The sequence below is a fragment of the Coprinopsis cinerea genome, assembly GCF_000182895.1.
Source record: "Coprinopsis cinerea okayama7#130 chromosome 12 map unlocalized cont3.12, whole genome shotgun sequence".
Lineage (NCBI taxonomy): Eukaryota > Fungi > Basidiomycota > Agaricomycetes > Agaricales > Psathyrellaceae > Coprinopsis > Coprinopsis cinerea.
Genome location: NW_003307533.1, coordinates 810,598 through 827,954, shown reverse-complemented (window position 1 = coordinate 827,954; position 17,357 = coordinate 810,598). Strand labels below are relative to the sequence as shown.

General features: G+C 52.4%; 6 protein-coding genes across 6 annotated transcripts; 3 read left to right on the top strand and 3 right to left on the bottom strand.

The window, feature by feature from the left end:
- Window positions 1–536: 536 nt before the first annotated feature.
- On the bottom strand, window positions 537–5,867 carry CC1G_09809 (arom polypeptide; the record flags this gene model as incomplete). The annotated part of the gene is made up of 6 exons (XM_001834830.2): window positions 537–2,695; window positions 2,748–3,278; window positions 3,332–4,295; window positions 4,378–5,148; window positions 5,200–5,407; window positions 5,467–5,867. The coding sequence occupies 6 exons, from the start codon at window positions 5,865–5,867 to the stop codon at window positions 537–539; spliced, it is 5,034 nt and encodes a 1,677-aa protein (XP_001834882.2).
- A 570-nt stretch (window positions 5,868–6,437) lies between these two features.
- Window positions 6,438–7,617, bottom strand: CC1G_09808 (ribose-5-phosphate isomerase; the record flags this gene model as incomplete). Its single annotated transcript, XM_001834829.1, has 6 exons — window positions 6,438–6,673; window positions 6,726–6,840; window positions 6,896–6,947; window positions 7,007–7,184; window positions 7,259–7,358; window positions 7,411–7,617. 6 exons carry the CDS (start codon window positions 7,615–7,617, stop codon window positions 6,438–6,440), a joined length of 888 nt encoding a protein of 295 aa, XP_001834881.1.
- A 1,263-nt stretch (window positions 7,618–8,880) lies between these two features.
- CC1G_09807 (hypothetical protein) lies at window positions 8,881–9,244 on the top strand (the record flags this gene model as incomplete). Its single annotated transcript, XM_001834828.1, has 4 exons — window positions 8,881–8,896; window positions 8,949–8,964; window positions 9,020–9,152; window positions 9,212–9,244. 4 exons carry the CDS (start codon window positions 8,881–8,883, stop codon window positions 9,242–9,244), a joined length of 198 nt encoding a protein of 65 aa, XP_001834880.1.
- A 590-nt stretch (window positions 9,245–9,834) lies between these two features.
- CC1G_09806 (mitochondrial chaperone BCS1) lies at window positions 9,835–11,908 on the bottom strand (the record flags this gene model as incomplete). Its single annotated transcript, XM_001834827.2, has 4 exons — window positions 9,835–11,277; window positions 11,333–11,615; window positions 11,675–11,710; window positions 11,769–11,908. 4 exons carry the CDS (start codon window positions 11,906–11,908, stop codon window positions 9,835–9,837), a joined length of 1,902 nt encoding a protein of 633 aa, XP_001834879.2.
- A 1,182-nt stretch (window positions 11,909–13,090) lies between these two features.
- Window positions 13,091–14,745, top strand: CC1G_09805 (hypothetical protein; the record flags this gene model as incomplete). The annotated part of the gene is made up of 3 exons (XM_001834826.2): window positions 13,091–13,097; window positions 13,159–14,592; window positions 14,639–14,745. The coding sequence occupies 3 exons, from the start codon at window positions 13,091–13,093 to the stop codon at window positions 14,743–14,745; spliced, it is 1,548 nt and encodes a 515-aa protein (XP_001834878.2).
- Window positions 14,746–15,442: 697 nt separating this feature from the next.
- CC1G_09804 (hypothetical protein) lies at window positions 15,443–16,550 on the top strand (the record flags this gene model as incomplete). The annotated part of the gene is made up of 5 exons (XM_001834825.2): window positions 15,443–15,693; window positions 15,757–15,943; window positions 16,000–16,084; window positions 16,112–16,211; window positions 16,266–16,550. Exons 1-5 carry the CDS (start codon window positions 15,514–15,516, stop codon window positions 16,548–16,550), a joined length of 837 nt encoding a protein of 278 aa, XP_001834877.2. The 5' UTR covers window positions 15,443–15,513.
- Window positions 16,551–17,357: the final 807 nt, after the last annotated feature.

Here is a 17,357-nt window from a genome sequence, read left to right as displayed (position 1 = left end):
GACAACATGACGGATTTCTGCGATACTCTCCGTTACTCAGAGCGACCAATGCTACAAATACCAGGTCAAAATTACACCCTCGGGAACGGCTCTTGGAGGCCCCTTCCCAGGAATTCCTGAGGACGTCATTGAACTTTTGTTTGAAGAATGAGTCAGAGTACAATGCAGGGATTCTCTTGTGAGGATCTATGTGCCAAATACAGTATACTGCGAGGCGTCAGTAGGATAGGAGTGAGACTGAGGATAGAATGCGGTGGACCGTGACAAGTAAAAGAATGGGCCGTATAAAGAAAGTCCGATGCCAAGCGGGGTTAATTGTAATCAAGTGGGACTGGAAGACACCCTGAATGACATTCCTTGAAGTGCACACCAGTGTATGTTCCATCAGTTCTGCAGTGGAATTCATTCAAATCTATACGAACAGTGGTATACAGTACAACACGATCCAATCACATTCGATTGATTTTTCATCTTGCCGACGTAACGAGGTAATACCCATCCAACCATCCATCCCAAAGCTCAATCAAATCAAACACCTAAACCTCGCCATACTTCTCCCAAACGCGCGTAGAAACCTGCTCCTTCGGACACCTCCTCCCAGTCCACTTCTCAAACTGAATATATCCCTGCTCAAGCAACACCTCCAACCCCTGCACGCACGCCCAATTGCCTTCCTCCTTCAACTCCTTCGCAAGCTTGAGGAGGGGAGTCTCGGCAGGCTTGTACGCCATATCCACTACCACAGCCGATCCCGAGGTGTACGCAAAGACGTCAGCGGGGAGGACGATCTGGTTAGTCGACTTGTCGACTTGACCAGCGATGGCGGCAGTGGAGGCGGAGGGAAGAGCCGTAGCAGACGCAGGAACAGTCGAAACGATCACCCTCGGCGCGACACCCACGTCGCCCCATCCACCACCAAGCTTATCAAGAACGACAAGCTGGCCATTCCACTTCTTGTCTGCTCCACCAACGAACGCCTTGGCCAGATCCTCCGCCTTCTCCTTGGTCCGATTGAACAGGTAGATGACAGGTACACCCAAGTCCTGGAGAGCGTAGATGGCAGCCCGGGCAGTCCCACCAGCGCCAATGACCAAGCCGCTAGTATTCTCGTTTCTCAACTCGCCCTCCGAGACGCGCTGAGTGATGCATACACGGATTCCCACCCAATCCGTGTTGTCGCCTACGAGGACTCGAGTGGTCTCTTCCTGGCCTTGAGCATTGATGCTGGAGCGGTGGACAGGGATGATGGTGTTGACAGCTCCAATCTCCTTCGCACTCTCCGTCAACTCATCAAGGAGCTCGATAACGTCGACCTTGAAGGGGATCGTCACACTCGCCCCTCCAAAGCCCTCCTTGTCACTAATAACATCCCGAACCTCCTTGCAATCAACCTCCTTGCTCTCCAACAAGCCATACTTGAACGGCAAACCGAGCAGCTCGAAGCCAGTGTTATGCAGGGTAGGGCTCATCGAATGTGCGATGGGGGTTCCGAAGAGGTGAAAATGCTTCGAGGGAAGCAAGCCGAGGAGGTGCAGGGCCTGCTGGATCTGCTTGAACGACAACTGTCCAGGAGCAGCCTTGGTCGGAAGCAGCGGGTGCGAAACGGGGGTGAACGTCGTATTGAGGATCCTCGAAGATTGGCCAAGCGTCGACATATTGATCGCGATAATCGGCGGCGAGTTGGGTAGCGAGGTCGCAGACTTGACAAACGAAAGGAGCTTAAAATTATCTTCCAACTTCTCAGCCTTGCCCACGATCTTGACAAGATCGCCAAACTTCCTCGCTTCGTCGTACTTCCTCTTCACATCCTCCCCGTCCCACTGCATCTTCCCACTCCAATCGTGCCAGCTGGCAATGACGAGCGTCGATCCGGCCTTCTTGGTGCGCTTGGAAAGATCGGCGACCTCCTTGTCGGAGAAGATGGAAGCGACCTCAACATCGAGGTACTCGACGCCCAACCGAACGCCGGCCTCGACGAGCTCCTTGTACTCCTTCGCGTTGCCATCAGGGAAAGCACCGCCCTGCGCCTTGGTGCGAACAGTGTAGATGATCGGGAGACCAGTCACCCTCCTCAACGCCGTAACCTGGTCCTTAACATACGCGACTGAAGGGAAAGGAGCCTCGGGAGCCTTGGCATCCTTCAACAAATCAACCCTCAACTCGAGCGCATCCGCACCCTCCGTCAACTCGTCGATGTAGGGGAAGGCATGTCGAACGTCGGGGTAGGTGAGGCAGAGGAAGTAGGTGCGACGTTGCTGTCCTTCAACCGAACCACCATGAGTGAAGTTGGGGTTGATGCCAGCCAGGTGCCCAAAGAACCTTTTGACCTCGTTACGTCCAGCAAGGGTCTTGACACACTTGGTCTTGCCAGGGCCAGCTTCCACGTTGGCGGCCTGAGCCTGTCCTTGGGGAGCTTCGACGACGACGTTGCCAAACTCCCATCCACTGCACTCCTTGTACCAGGGCTCTCGCCTCTTCCACACATCGAGGATAGGCTCTTCGTACGCAGGACGAGCAGTCTCGACGTTGAGGTAGCGAACGATCTCGTCGATCGGACGGGTGATATGAACGACACGGCCGCCCTTGGCGAGGTAGGCTTTGAGGAGAGAACGAGCAGCGGGGGTCTCGACGATACCGCCTCCGAGCGAGATGACGTGGTTCTTCGAGTAGGACGAGGGCGACGAGACTGCTTTGCCTGCAACATCTATCAGAGAAAGTCTCTTTCACTAGGAGCATGACAAACTCACCATCAACACCCAACCCAATCAACTCAGCCAAAACCGCCAACTCCTCCTCTCTAAACTTCTCCCACCCCTCGTTCTTCACAAAGTCCTTCACGCCAGTCTTGAGCTTGCTCTCGAAATAATGGTCCGCATCAACGAAAGACCATCCAGGAAGGGACGCAGCAGCGAGTTGGCCGATATGCGTTTTGCCAGTTCCACGCATTCCAATGAGGAGGATGGACGAATTGTCGATGGGCTTGCTCTCCTTGACGCCGGCAGACGAAGACTCAGCCCGCAACCCAGCAAGATCGACGCCTTCGACCTTGATTCCGATCTTGTTCTCGAGGTCGTCCCACCAGCCGGGCCAGGTCTTCTCCACGCATCGCTTCTCCTCGATGATGGCACCCTCAACGACGGTGCTGAGGACGGAGAAGGCCATGGCGACGCGGTGGTCGTCGTAGCAGTGGACAGAGACGTTCTTCTTGAGTTGGGAAATGGGAACGGCGTAAATGGTAAGGCCAAGCTCCTGTTCGGTAGTGTGGACGCCAAATTTAGCTATTCAAAAGACGTCAGCACAACATCTTAATGGTTGGAGGTGAAAGGCATACCAAGCTCATCCATCATTGCCCTGATCCTGTTACACTCCTTGACTCGCTGATTGGCAATGCCAGTAATCTTCATCGCCTTATTCTCCCCACCATTCGCAACGGCAGCCAACACACTGGCAGTCAAGAACGCATCCGTCATGACTTCCATGTCCACCTCTTCGATAGCCTTGAGCTGACCCAGAGGAGGGCCCTGAACAGTCGTCTCGTCCGCAGTCTGATGTACCTCACATCCCATCTTCTGGAGAACCTCAACGGCAAACTTGGCGTCTCCTTGAAGGGACGATGAACCAATGTTCTCGATGGTGCACTTGGTACCAGTGATTGCAGCGACAGCGAGGGGGTAGGTGGCGGACGAAGCGTCAGACTCGATGTTGTAGACGGGTGGGTTGACGTAGGTTCCTCGGGGGATGTCGTAGATATCGAGCAACTTTCCAGAAGCATCGGTGCGTCGAGTAACCTCCACGCCGAAGGTCTTCATCATGGCGATGGTCATGTCGATGTAAGGCTGGGAGATAACCTCACCTCCGACGAGCTCCAAGGTGACTCCGTTGGCGTCTTGGGCATAGGGAGCGCAAAGGAGAATCGAAGACACGTATTGGCTGGATACGCTGGCAGCCAACTGGATCTTGCCACCCTTGAACGAGTTGGGAGGGATCGAGAGGGGGAGGCATCCCTCAGACTCTCTGTAACCGATGCTGCAACCGTTGGCGCGGAGGGCGTCGACGAGGGGACCGATGGGTCGCTGCTTCATGCGGGCATTGCCGGTGATGACAGTGTTGGTGCTGGGAGGCTGAACCGAAGCAGGAGCAGGCTGAGCGAGAGCGCAAACGGTCGTGAGGAAACGAGCAGCGGTTCCAGCGTTTCCGAGATAAAGTTCCTTGCCAGGAGTGGGAACGGTGAGGGTACCTTCACCACCCTCAACGACCAAAGTCTCTCCTCCGTCTTCCCAAGTGAAGACAGCACCCTACAAGCAATCCGTCAGTATGGGTACAACCACCGAATCGAGACTGACGTGCCTTAAGCTCGTGCAAAGCGGCCATCATGACCTGCGTGTCGTCCGAATGAAGCAGGTTCCTGAGCCTGCAAGTGCCCTTCGCAAGGGCAGCAAGGACCAATGCTCGGTTGGAGATACTCTTCGATCCAGGCGTGCTCATCCTAACCTCTCCAGGCGAGCCCTTCACGTTGCCAGTGGGAATGCTAGGCACGACAGTGACGGCTTCAGCCAAGGTCTTCTCAATCGCCTTATCCTCCACGATGCTGGCCTTTTGCTCGTAAGTCTCTCCGATCCTCTTGAGCAACACGATCTTCTTGTTCGTACCGCTGTTCTTCTTGTCGATGCGCATGATGTCGAGGAGGCGGGGGACTGTCAGAAGCGAGGCTTGAGGCAACGAAGCGATCAGAGGGGCGGAGAGGGAAGTGGGGAGGTTGTACGCCTTGAGGCATCTCGTCAACCTTCCAACGCCGACTTGGGTGAGGATGCCCAACTGCCTCGAGAGTTCGGCTTCGAGGATCATACCAATGGAGACACATTCTCCATGGAGGATGGTGGGAGTCAAGACAGCCTCGATGGCATGGCCAATGCTGTGGCCAAAGTTGACGAGGTTACGAAGACCCGTCTCGCGTTCGTCGATGGTGACGATGTGTGCCTTGACGCCGATAGAGGCGGCGATGGTAGAAAGAAGCAGCTTCTGTGCCTCAGAGCGGGTTTCGAGAGTGCGGCCGGCATAGTTGGTGGACGGCGTTTGGATGGCGGCGAAGAGCTCTGCAGATCGCGACTCGAGCGAGGTGAATTCTTTCTCGTCCCAGATGGCGGCGGTCTAAATAGACATCAGTTTCGTTGGACCGACGTGAGGTATGGAGCAGCGTACCTTGACGACCTCGGCCATTCCATTCGAGAACTCTCGAGTGGGAAGCGTCTCGAGGTAAGCGGCATCGATGAAGATGTATTCAGGCTGCCAGAAGGCACCAATCAAGTTCTTGCCATGCGGAGTATCGATGGCCGTCTTGCCTCCAACGCTGGAATCGACCATCGCCAACAGCGTAGTCGGGATCTGGCAGAAGCGTACGCCTCGCATACTAGAAGAGCATTATCAGTATCATATACAATGTGTAACTAAATCGATAAAACGACTCACAAAGTAGCAGCCACGAAACCAACCAAATCGCCAATAACTCCCCCTCCCAGAGCCAGAATGACACTATCTCTGGTACACTTGTGGAACAACAAAAAGTCTTCAATCCTCGCCTTTCCTTCTCTGCTCTTGGACGTCTCGCCGGGTGGGATAACATGGCTCAAAAACCTCGGTTTGGGGTTCGCCGCACTCTTCTCGATCCCCTTCGCAAACGCTTCTTCAAACTTGTTCAAATGCAACTTGGCGATGTTGTCATCGGTGATGAGGACGTAGGTCGACGATGGCAGAGTCGTCAAGACCGTTTGAACGATATAGGGCGTCAGATGGAAACCGCAATGAATCGACTCCTTGCCCAAGATGGAAACCTTGAGGAGATCAGCTTTGGTATCGTCCGCCACCGCCATGTTGACGAAAGATCCCTTCGTGTCGTCGACGTCGAGGTTGTTAAGCGTTGTTTATCCGACGACGAGCTCGAAGGCGTTTTGGGGGTTTTGGTTCGTCGAGGAAAAAAGGGGAAAAGGGTCGGGAGTTGTAAATTGGGGGAAAAGTCGAGATGACGCGATGAAGATCTTTTATATTGATTTCGATGATTGCAAGCCTCCCACCCAGAAGAGGCTGATCGGGCACATCGGCCGATCAAATACCAGACGAATGTGTTAGCCGCCCATACTGAACGTCCAAATTATGACTCGACTGAGGGTTCGAATCCCAAGCCAAGCTTTGCAATGACTCGAGCAGCACTTTCCCTCGGTATCATCAAATATCCCCAAGCGTTGGGACCATCGTCAGATAGCAAAGGCGGCGCTATGGTCGTGAGCGCCTAATTCATTTCCACCCAATAAGACAGCCAGAATTCGAGACCTTTCCTATATTGTTACACCATAGATCATGTACTCCTAGATATCTAACACCTTTAAACTTCATTCTAGATCCAATCCTTGGGTCCCGTTGCAGTTCTCCGCTCAAGGCACTCGCTACGCACTCGTAGCACTAGGAACAACCTCCACCCTCCCATCGTCCCACCTAACCGTCACACTCCCATCCTCATTCCCAAAGTACGCAGCCTTGGCCATCTTGCAGAACAGCCCCACCTCCACCACACCCGTCAACATCTTAATCTGTGCCAAAACGGTGTACGGATCCGCCAGTTGCTCCTGCGTGAAGGGCGCGTCGATGATGAAGTTGCCGTTGTCCGAGACGACAGGACCGGCTAGTGAACGGGTATTTGATCGTAAGTTTATGTGAGAGGAAGGCAGACGCACCTTTCTTTATGGCCATCCGCAGAGCAGCCTTTGGGCTTCCAAGCGAATGATGCAGGTTGTGCAACACCTTGTTATACGCGAACGGGACGACTTCTATCGGTACACCCGAGAGATACTAAGAACCACACAATCAGCATCGCATTCACTTCCATACACATCCCAATACACACGTTCGTTCCCAAAAATTGCACGTTCTTCCTGTAATCCGCCACCAAGATGAACCTAAAGGACTGGCAATGAGAACCAATCTAAACTTGACGCAGACGAAACAGGGCACGCACGTATGAGCAGCCTCAGCCAACACTTTCTCTCTCAAATGACATGCTCCTCCTCCCTTCACACAGTTCAAATTATGATCGACTTCATCAGCTCCGTCAATGGTGATATCGATTGTTGGGTATTGGTCCACATCGCCAAGGGTCAACCCTGCTGCAACAATGAGTTGTCTCGATTGGAAGCCTAGAGCCACACATCAAGGGCAAGGGAGAGAGAGAATGAGTCGAGAAAATCACTTCAACAAGCCCAACACGCACCAGTAGGAATGAACACCCGTCCGGCATTAAGCTCAACACCCTGTTGCACAATCCTATCCACCACATACGGAACAGTCGAGCCCGAGCCAATACCAATGATCTACCCACCAACAAAATGAGCTCCAAAGCCAAGGAGTAGAATAAGCGCTCACCCTGTGCTCAGGTTTTACATGCTGGTCAACAGCAGTATACGCCGCCAGGCGTTTCGAAGCTTCAATCAACGAAAGGGTCTCCATTCCTCCTGCTGCTTTGCCATCAACGCCGGAAGCCAAAGATTTCGATTTCAAGGGGGAGCCGTTCAGGTAACCGCGTCCAGCAGTGGTAGCAGAGGATTTCGAGTACGTGGTCGAAGGTGACATCGGTGCCAGTCGAAAACCAGGGGTAATCGGAAGTTTCGGTTTGGTGGGGGATGTAGTGGGGGTAGACGGTCGAGACGAAGCAAGAAGCGGACGAGGCATTTTTGGATTCGAGTTCAATCACCGAGTAGTAAGAGCCGAGTAGATTCCAGATCGTCGTTGCGGGGCAGGACCAGGGTAGGGCGCAGTAGTAAGACCAGAGTTTCGAGGATACAGGATTCCAAGATGCACGTCGACGTCGACCAACACACGGAGATGGAAACCAAGAGATAAAGAGGAGAAACAACACCAGATCAGTCTACATTCGATTTTAAAACAGCAAATCTGGGGTAAACGCACCGTTTGTCGTCGAAGATGACGTTTTATTAGTCGAGTTCTTACTTGGATCAGCGCCGGCTGTGGGGAGAACGACCGGTCTAACAGGCTGTTTTATCGGAATCGTGCTGCACGATTAAGAAGGTTTTGAAGACGTTTTTATCGTCGTGAACGTTGTTTTTGTTGCAAAGTCCGAGGTAAGAAAGAATGACTCGAGAAATTTACAATCCCATCGGCCGGAAGATTAGATTAGAGAGAAAAGGAATCAAAGGGGAATCAAGGATCAAGGAACAGGGCCAAGAAATGTCGAGTTCCGTCCCACCGCCGAGCCCGTCGTCGTTGTCGGCGCGGTCGTCGCACACGGCAGTGACAAGCAGGAAAGCAAAACAAGGCAGCCAGGTTATGGAAAATTCATGAACGAAACCATGAGCCCATTGTCTGGAAAGACAAGACGACGATTCAACCTACGTAGGGTGTGTAGGCAACGGCATTTTCGTTGAATATGGTCGAGACGATGAACAAGGCCCCAACCACGATGGGCAACGGTTAGTGAATGACGGTAGAGAACAAGGTCTGAAGCTTGTGAAGAGTCGGGCGTTGCGAATGTGGCCGTGAATCATCGCGGTCACGGTGCAGGTCACGGCGTTGGATCAGAGCAGGGACCCTGACCACGACTTGGTCTCACACTCTCATCATCGTTCCCCAACAGCGCTCACGGCGACGCCAGCCACATACTAAACAACGCTGGACAACGGTCCCTAGAGTCTGTCAACGCTACTCAAAGAAGTGTTCATCGCGAAGCCTTGGAATACCATTCGACCGACATTGCGCCGATATTGAATAGTCTTGAACGTTTGAACAGTCGCATATATACACCAACCTTCGCATTCGAACCTATACAAACGAACGTTGTTCAAGAGCGAGAAAACTACCGGGTAGAAGCGAATAACCATGCGAGCAATCAAAGGTGCGTCATCCGCCCCTTCCCAGTCGCTAGCCCATTCATACAGACTTCACAGGCGTCCTGTTGACCTGGTAAGCCTGAAAGAAACACCTTTTTGTGCCAACACGGTCACCGAGCAGCTGTCAGCGACCCAGCAGTGAAACAAATCTTGCTCGCCATGAATGAAAAACAGAACTTCATCATTGAAGACCTGGACGACTACCATCTCGTTATCAAGGCCGACGACGAGATGAGGGTAAGGAGAGAACTCGAGGCTGAGGTGCGTCGCTCCTGTTGCTCTTTGCTCGAACTCTGGCTTACTGGGTTCACTACGAACAGCTCGAGAAGAACACCTATTCCCTGGACGGATAGAAAACCCAGGCAGAAATACCACGCCGCACCAGCCATCGAGACGATTGTGGAAAGACCTACTTGGATGCCCTGGATACCGTGCTAAACTACGACCACGTACAGGCTTTCACTGACTTCCTACATTGCGATCAACGGGACAAGGACGACAGAAGGCCACCGCGTCCAGCGCCCCCCAATCGTACCCAGATACCACACCAGCAGTTACCAGTAGGCCTCTCCGGTCCCTATCACGCACAATATCGATGCCATACCAGCCATGGTTGCCCTGTAACGTATGTGGAACTTGAATGCAATTGTTTTCGACCCTCAACCAATCTCGAGCGGTGGGACAGAGCGTCTTGCAAACTGCGATCTCCTTGACATAAACAAGAACCAGTTCGATGGGATAGTCATACAAGGAAGTAGAAAGACGCATATATTCGATCGAGGCATAGTTACATAGGGCATAGTACTAGCATAAGGCATAAGACATACGGTGCAAACTATGAATAAAACAAAACCACCAGATACAAATACAATGCTAATTATCTTCTCTGATCAGAGTACAGTCCACACCGGATAACAAGAAGGGAAGCACAAGCGTTACAAGCTCACTCAGGCTGTGCGCCTTCGCCAAACAAGCTGGCCAACCCATCCAGGTAGCTCAACCTGTCTGAATCCAACGAGCGCCTACTAGTAGACTCTGTCGCAGGAACAACTTGAGTGACAGGCCCACCCTCCCGACTCCGCGGCGACTCTCCGTCACCCACCGACTTCGAAAGCAAGTTCCGCATCGCATCGTCGACGTCGGGGTGTCGGCAAGGCTGTCTAGACGCGCTTCGTAGCAACAGACTCTCCTCGCTATCACCACTGGCACTTGCAAGCCTACGAGCAAGCGCCGACACACCCCTATCCACATCCCAAATATGAACAGCCATACGAGCCACCGCAGAGCGCATCTCTTCATACTCTGCCTCGAAGTCTTCGAAAGCTCGTAGCCCAGTGGAGGGGCCAGGAGCAACGGAAGTAGGCGCTGAGGTGCTGAGCATGGACGATGGAGAGAAGCACTGGTAGGGGACGGGTGAGCCTGGGGAGGGGATAACAGGAGGTTCACTCGAGGGCGGGGTTACCCAGGGAGACGTGAGCGCATGGTTCCACCATGGGACTTGAACCAGACGGTCGGTAGGCTCAGCGTCAGGAAGCGAAAGATTCAAATTTGCGGGTGGCGAGCGCGGGGCGGCTCCAGAGACCCTCGAGCCGGCAGTGTCGCCCGTCTGTTCGTCGTCGCCTTTCGCCTTCAAGTCCGTAGAGAGTTCATCCATGAACTGTTTGAAATTGTCCGAGTTGCAGGCTCCGTATGGATCGCTTTTGTAAGTCAGAAGATAGCCCTGAAGTGCCGCCATAGCATAAGTGTTCTCGGGAACTATGTTCGCAAAAGTCGTTGCGAGTGTTTCCAATTCTAGGCGCTCGTTAACATCATCTGCTTCAGCAATCGAATCCAGGGAGCCAGATGCCACGAATTCAGATCGAGAGCCCTTGGGGAAAGTGGGATAGAACTTCTTGAACAATTCCTTGGCTTGGGGTCGAGTAGTCAGTCCGATGTAAAAATGCCGATCCATGCGTCCTGGACGTTTGATAGCAGAGTCAAGCCTGTCAGGATAGTTCGTAGTAGCAAAAAGAATTCGGCCTTCCGCAGAGTCGACGCCATCGAGGGCGTTCAGCAGGCCAGCCAGCGTCACACCCGTCCTTGGAGCTTCACTGTTATCTACTTGCCCAGGTCCCATCACAGGGGCGGAATCAGGACCCATCGGGCCTGGAGGAGAGTTAACATGAGGGTTCTCGTTCCTCGCGCCGTGTTGTCGCGGTGCAGGAGAGACGGCAGCATCGATATCTTCGATCAACAGGATGGACTGAGGGGGGACTCGGTTGACGAGTTTCGAAAGCTTTTCGTCGTCGAGGTCCCTGGCGGACAGAGCCAAGCAGTAGACGTCCAGCCCGAGCTCGCCGGCAATGGCGCCGACAATACTTGTTTTGCCTGTTCCAGGGGGCCCGTGCTATAAAGCTCACGTCAGTAACCACCGCATTTGCAAAGAGTACGTCACAACTCACCAAAAGATATCCTCGTCGGAAAGGGATGCCCCGAGCTCTGTACCAATCTCCGCTGGAGACGAAGTCTTTGACATCGGAAACAATGGCCTCAGAACGACCGGGTTCGAGGATAACTGTGTCGATTGCCCGTCGGGGCTTGTGACTAGTAACCTCCCATCGGGGGTCGAATCCTCCTGGGCGGTAGAACCAGACCTCTGGAACCTTGCCGACAGTTGAGCGGTAAGTGGCTTTGGCTTCGGTTGCGATCTTTCGAAGAAGGGATTTGGCGTTGAATGAGTAAATTCTGAAGATGATCAATCTCAGCTCGTAAATAAACCCCATTAGCACTAACTGGATACGTACCGGAGCCGGAGGGTTTTGGCCACTCTGAACGAGTCACTGAAGTCAAAGCGTTACTACTTAGACGAACTGCGCCTTGAAAAGAAAGCCGACTTACTTAGAGCCTGCCTCGATAAAGAAAGAGATAACACTGCTTCCATGCCGGATCCTGTACCAACTACCGGGTTTGGGGAGCAGGTACAACGATCCTTGGTCTGTTGGTTTCTCAGGCAGTTCCTCATCTCCAGGGAAGGGCATAGGTTTCGGCCCATCGTCGACTCCGGAATGACTGGTGCTGATTTCGAAAGAGGACTGAGTCGAGGCTGGTGAACATATCGTCGGTGCCATAACTCCAGGAGGGTGACCATCATGTACTTACACCACGCAGGATGGTTGGTAATCCAAGTGACCATCCAAGCTATTCACGAACAAGCTTCAACGGAGTGTCAGGGGATGAGGGAAGATAAGTACATACTGAACGAGGGATCCCGATCATAGATAACGGCTTCAAGGTAGAAGTGTCGGAGAGCATAATCCCAGAAAACACTAATCGCGGACGTTAGGAAACCCAAGGCCAAGGGCGCCGTCTGAAATTTGATCCAATCTGGCATATTCGCCACAGAAGACAACAGACGAGAGAGGAGCCACATCAGCCATCCCAGACCCGGTGGTAGACCAGTAGATAACGGATTTGACAAGGCCATCGCGTTACGGAAAGTCGTTAGCTGAACGAAAGATGAGATGAGACGAGAGAGAGAGAAGCGTGTGTCAGTTATAGATGAGAGGGTTGAAAAGTTGTTGATACTGAACCGACAAAACAAAATTTGAAGCCTTTATATCCAGGCGAAGCGGACATTGAACTTGAAGTAGACGACTACTGAGAGTGAGCACAAAAAGGCAGTGTGGGCGCCAGCCTCGTAGAGCGCGAAGAGATGTGAGATGAGCCCAAGGAGAAATCGTATGACAGAGCTGTGAACAGCAGTATGCTGTGCCAGGGGTGACTCGAGCAAAAAGACGCCGCGAGGAGATAACACGCTCGGCATGCAGAACGCGCTCTCCAGGTGTCGTCAGTGAAGTGCACCGCCAGAATTCTAAGAGCCCACGTGGAAACAAGAGACGGACAAGGCCGAAGAGCTGTTGTGTCGTTGCGTAGCCAGTCGTTAAACGTTTGGAGACCTTCAGATGCCCATACTACTGTACAATTGTAATCAAAGCAGCAACAAAGCTACACGCGCGAAGCCTGAGGGTATCCACAGTAGTTTGCACAACGACGAACACAACAAGAAGTTGGAACCAACCGGCGACGTTCGTCCCCGTTGTATATGTTAGATTCGGAAGCCGATATCACTGATGACTAATATTTGTCCTCGCGTAATTGCCATCAGATTCTCTGCAAGCACCAGAACGCGAAAGTAGCCCTTTCTATTCTGAACCATTACAATGGACTGTAAGTGCTGTATCCTTTCCGTTGCATATAAAAATCTGGAGTGATTTATACCGCTTTCCAGCAAATCTGGCCATCGAGGAGCTATCGCGTCTGGACGCGACTATACACGCCCAGGAGACCGAAACGCGCAAATTGAAACGACAAAGGAACAAGCTGGTCGCTATCGCCCGACTGCCCCCAGAGGTTCTGGGAAGGATATTTCTCTTCCACAGGGACCACATGCTGGTGACCCCGTCTTCCAAAAGAACTCTTTTCTGGATTTCGGTCACTCACGTTTCTCACGTTTGGAGGAATGTCGCTCTGAGCTGCCCTCAGTTATGGTCCATCATCCACCTCGATCGAATGAACCCTTTCTTGACAAGCTTATTCTTCGAGAGGTCGAAAAAGGCACCTTTGTCCATCAAAATCACCGAAAAACCCGTGGGGGCCGAGAAGATTCTCATTCGCAGCTTGCTCGCTGAGCCTGATCGCCTCCGAAGTCTGGAAGTGCGGTCCGGGAAATATGAAGAACTCATACAACCGTTGTCCACTGTAGCCGCACCCTTGCTCGAGAAATTCATATATGCCCCGGCCAGCGGGCGCGCTTCTCACAATACCTTGAATGTGTTCAGCGGTGGTACCCCTCGATTGCGACACTTGGAACTGTGTGACAGAACATCGCCTTGGACCTCCAACTTGTTCACGGGACTTACGGTCATCAAGGTCAAGATCACGTCTCGGGTCGCCTTCGACTCTCCGGCCTTCATTCGCGCAATGAAAAGCTGTCCAACGCTACGCCACCTCTCCATCAGACAAGCCCACTCCAACCTCAGCGCGACCTCACACGTCGAAACGGTCCCTCTTCCTCAACTCGAAGATTTGGATCTGTTGGTCTCGATTCAGCATTGCATGCAACTTTTACCTTGTATCTCCTTCCCTTCCCTGAAGGCCCTCAAACTCGAACTCCGAAGTTGCGACTTCAACCACGGTGACTACGCCCCGACGGTCAAGCGCCTCATGACCCTAATCGCCACTTCATGGTCGGCAGGTAGCGCCACGATCCCTGTAGTCAGGGCTCTTCAGTGCCTACAGACACGTAATTCCCTTCGTATGGAAACATGGTCAGAAGAGAGCGACACGGAAGAGCTCATTGCACAGCCGGGGTTAGAGAAGCGACCGAAACCGACCCTCTCCCTAGAACTCGTCAGCACCCAAGTTCATCCGCAGTGGGTTTCACAACCATTACCTCTCCTCCAGTCGCTCGATTGCAAAGAACTTGAATATGTCGCCATCAACTCCCCTCTAGAAGAATTCGTCGTGGAGTTTTTAAGCGACCTACAGGCTTTGCGGTCCATCAGCATCTGGGAGCGGGGCGCCCGCAACTTTTGCGACTACTTGATTCGTAACGCAGTCCGCAGCTTCCCAAAACTCGTAGACTTCACGCTCAACTCTATCAGTATTTCGACCAACGGCGGCATCCCCCTCTCCGCTCTGGTGGATCCTTTGAAGAGACGGCGTAGGTTGGGGAAAGGTGCTCGTGTTCTGAGGTTCATTAATTGCAGGATCTCTGAGCAAGATGTCGAGCGATGCAAAGATGCCGCAGAAACTGTTGAAAGGCAAGACATTCGCCCATTTTCAAGATTCAGAGGTCAGCTATCGCCGGACCTAGTACTTGATCCATTTCAACAGGATTGGTTACCAACTCTCAGCGATGATTAAATATTTATTTACAGTACATGAGATTTATAGATACTCTAGTTCGGATTACTTAGTCTCCTCCATGGAATCCTATTTGCCATGACCCAAGTTTCGAGTCCAATAAGTAATGCCTGTGAGGTTGATGCGGTCGCCCATGTGTACATATCCGTCAATTGTTCCCGGCATACGCTGGCTCCGATATTCGCTTTGGATCTTCTCACCGTCCCTTTCGTCGTCGCCCATCTCGCCACTTCCCTAGATTTTGCGCCTCCAACGATGAACCATCTCTCTGGCTGAGCTCTCTGTTCAAAAACATATCGCCCAAGTCACGGCCCTCCACAAAGCATATCCACTCTCGTTGTTTAACGAAGAAGTAACGACGGAAAGCGACTCGCAACACATCGTTGGTGCGAATTCAGGGATGGACGCGTTTCGCAGATACCCTGTAGTAAGAAGAGCACCGCCATGGGCTGAGCCTCAGCCTTTATCGCAGAAGACACTTCCTCCAATTTTGGCAGCTGCACTGGTGGGTTACGGCAATCAACCTTCGGTGACGGGTCCAAGTCCTGACTGGCAAACATAGGCGGAAACCCTTCTCTACGGTATGTATTGCAGGCCGTGTACCTCGATATAACCGACGACCGTCTAACACAAATGCGGGGAAGCAGGCATACACGCCGTCTTGTTCATCATTTGTGTTTATTTCCTGCTCGTTCGAACCATACGCCTGCAATGGACCATGCTCAGTGGGATAGTCATCATGTTCCTCCTCGCCACGGCCGACGTCGCATTCTCTTTCCACACCCTTCTCGGAAGAACTCACGTTGTGATTCGGGGGACGACCTTGACATTTCTAGAGAGGGTATATCCAAAATACCTAATCTACGTCACGAACAATTTCATTGCTGTTGTACTGATGGTATGCGGTGTTCACATCTTGCTGGTGGCTAGGACATGTGCTGATATCGTGCTTTGGTTATAGATCACAAGATTCTACGTCGTTTGGGGTCAGCGGAAGTACCTATTGGTAGTGGCGGGCGTCCCACTCCTGGTCGTGACTGGCCTAGGATACGCGTCGCACATTCGAGAACCGGAAACGCTTCGCAGATTCGTTCCAATATTCTTTTTGATCAACCTCGTCTTGAACAACGTGTTGACCTTTCTGACCGGTTAGTCTGATGATCTGTTTCAAGGCTTTGAACTAATACCCCGTCCCGCTTTATAGCTACTCGAATTTTCTGGATCTCAACAAGCTCGAGCGATGTCCTTGGTAGGAGAGTCAAGCAATACCGAGTCACAAGTGCTGTTATGTATGTTACCCTTCGATGCCTATACAGAGTTGGGCAAAACCTCAACACCTCATTTAGCGTGGAATCCGGTGTCTTGTACAGCATTTCAATGCTCTTGGTCATTGCGATTGCTTCTACCCCTTGGATTGTATGTTCGCCCCAATTTTTGAATCCCGTTTAACTGCTGATATCGTCACACTAGACCCTTGCAACCGCCATGATGCTCCGCATCGTATGCATTGCCCCTGTCCTCATCGTCGCCCAGATCGCCGTTGGCCACGCCACTAGAAATCCCAACAAAATCCACGCCAGGACGGAACCGCACGCTGGTACTTCAATCGTTCTGGACACAATTATCCGCACAGACATCCCGGATGATCTCTCGATGGAAGTAACCTCGACTGCACCTGGTCAGGTCAACGAGGAATCTGGGGTAGAGGAGCGGGAAGAAGTGAAGAAAAGCAGGCTTGGGCCCAGTCTTGGGTAGAGCAGAGGCAAACCCTGATGCGCCCAAGAAGGTCCGCCATCTCAAGGTTCTGTTACGAGCGCACGCTTTGTCAACTTCGGCAATCAAAGAAAACGCGGCGCCTCTTTTTTGGTCCTTGTTCAGATGTTGACGCGGGTGTCGAGGCTTACTTTCGAGTTTCCCTAGTGTCATGAAACTGCACCTCTTGGGGCCTCGTGGTGGAGGGAAGGGTCTAGAGGTGTTGAGTCTGGGATTTTTCTGCCTCGACCCTCCAGAGTCGAACCTCGAGCGCCCGCCATGGCCGCGTCTACGGGCGCTTACCATCGGACGAAAGAAATGCCAAAGCGTTGCCAACCTCCTTGACCTCACCCTCCGCATGGCACCTCACTTTCTCAACTCCCTCTATACCCTGCACATCCAGTGCTCCAACGCCGATATTCCCAATTTAAACCAAGTCCTACGGCTCAATTGCAAGAACCTAACAAAGTTGTTTTGTTGTGTGGGTTTCAATGATGGAATAGCACAAGGACAGGCTCTCGATCTCAGTGATTCGAGTCTTGACGAAATGCAAGACTGGTTTGAGAACATCAATAGAATGCAATCCTCCCACCACGACCGGCGTCTTCTATAATTAATGATATGATTCTCTGAAAACTGGTTCGATTTATAGTAGGCGCTAGGGTAGAGCAATTGCGAAGGCTGTGGACAATTGGGGTAGCGTATTGGGGGAAACGTGCAATACAATGGACTTTACCACCACAGTGAATGAACGGTGAACACAGATTGTGAATTCAGCGCTCGACATAAAGCACTCGGCTGTTTGCAACG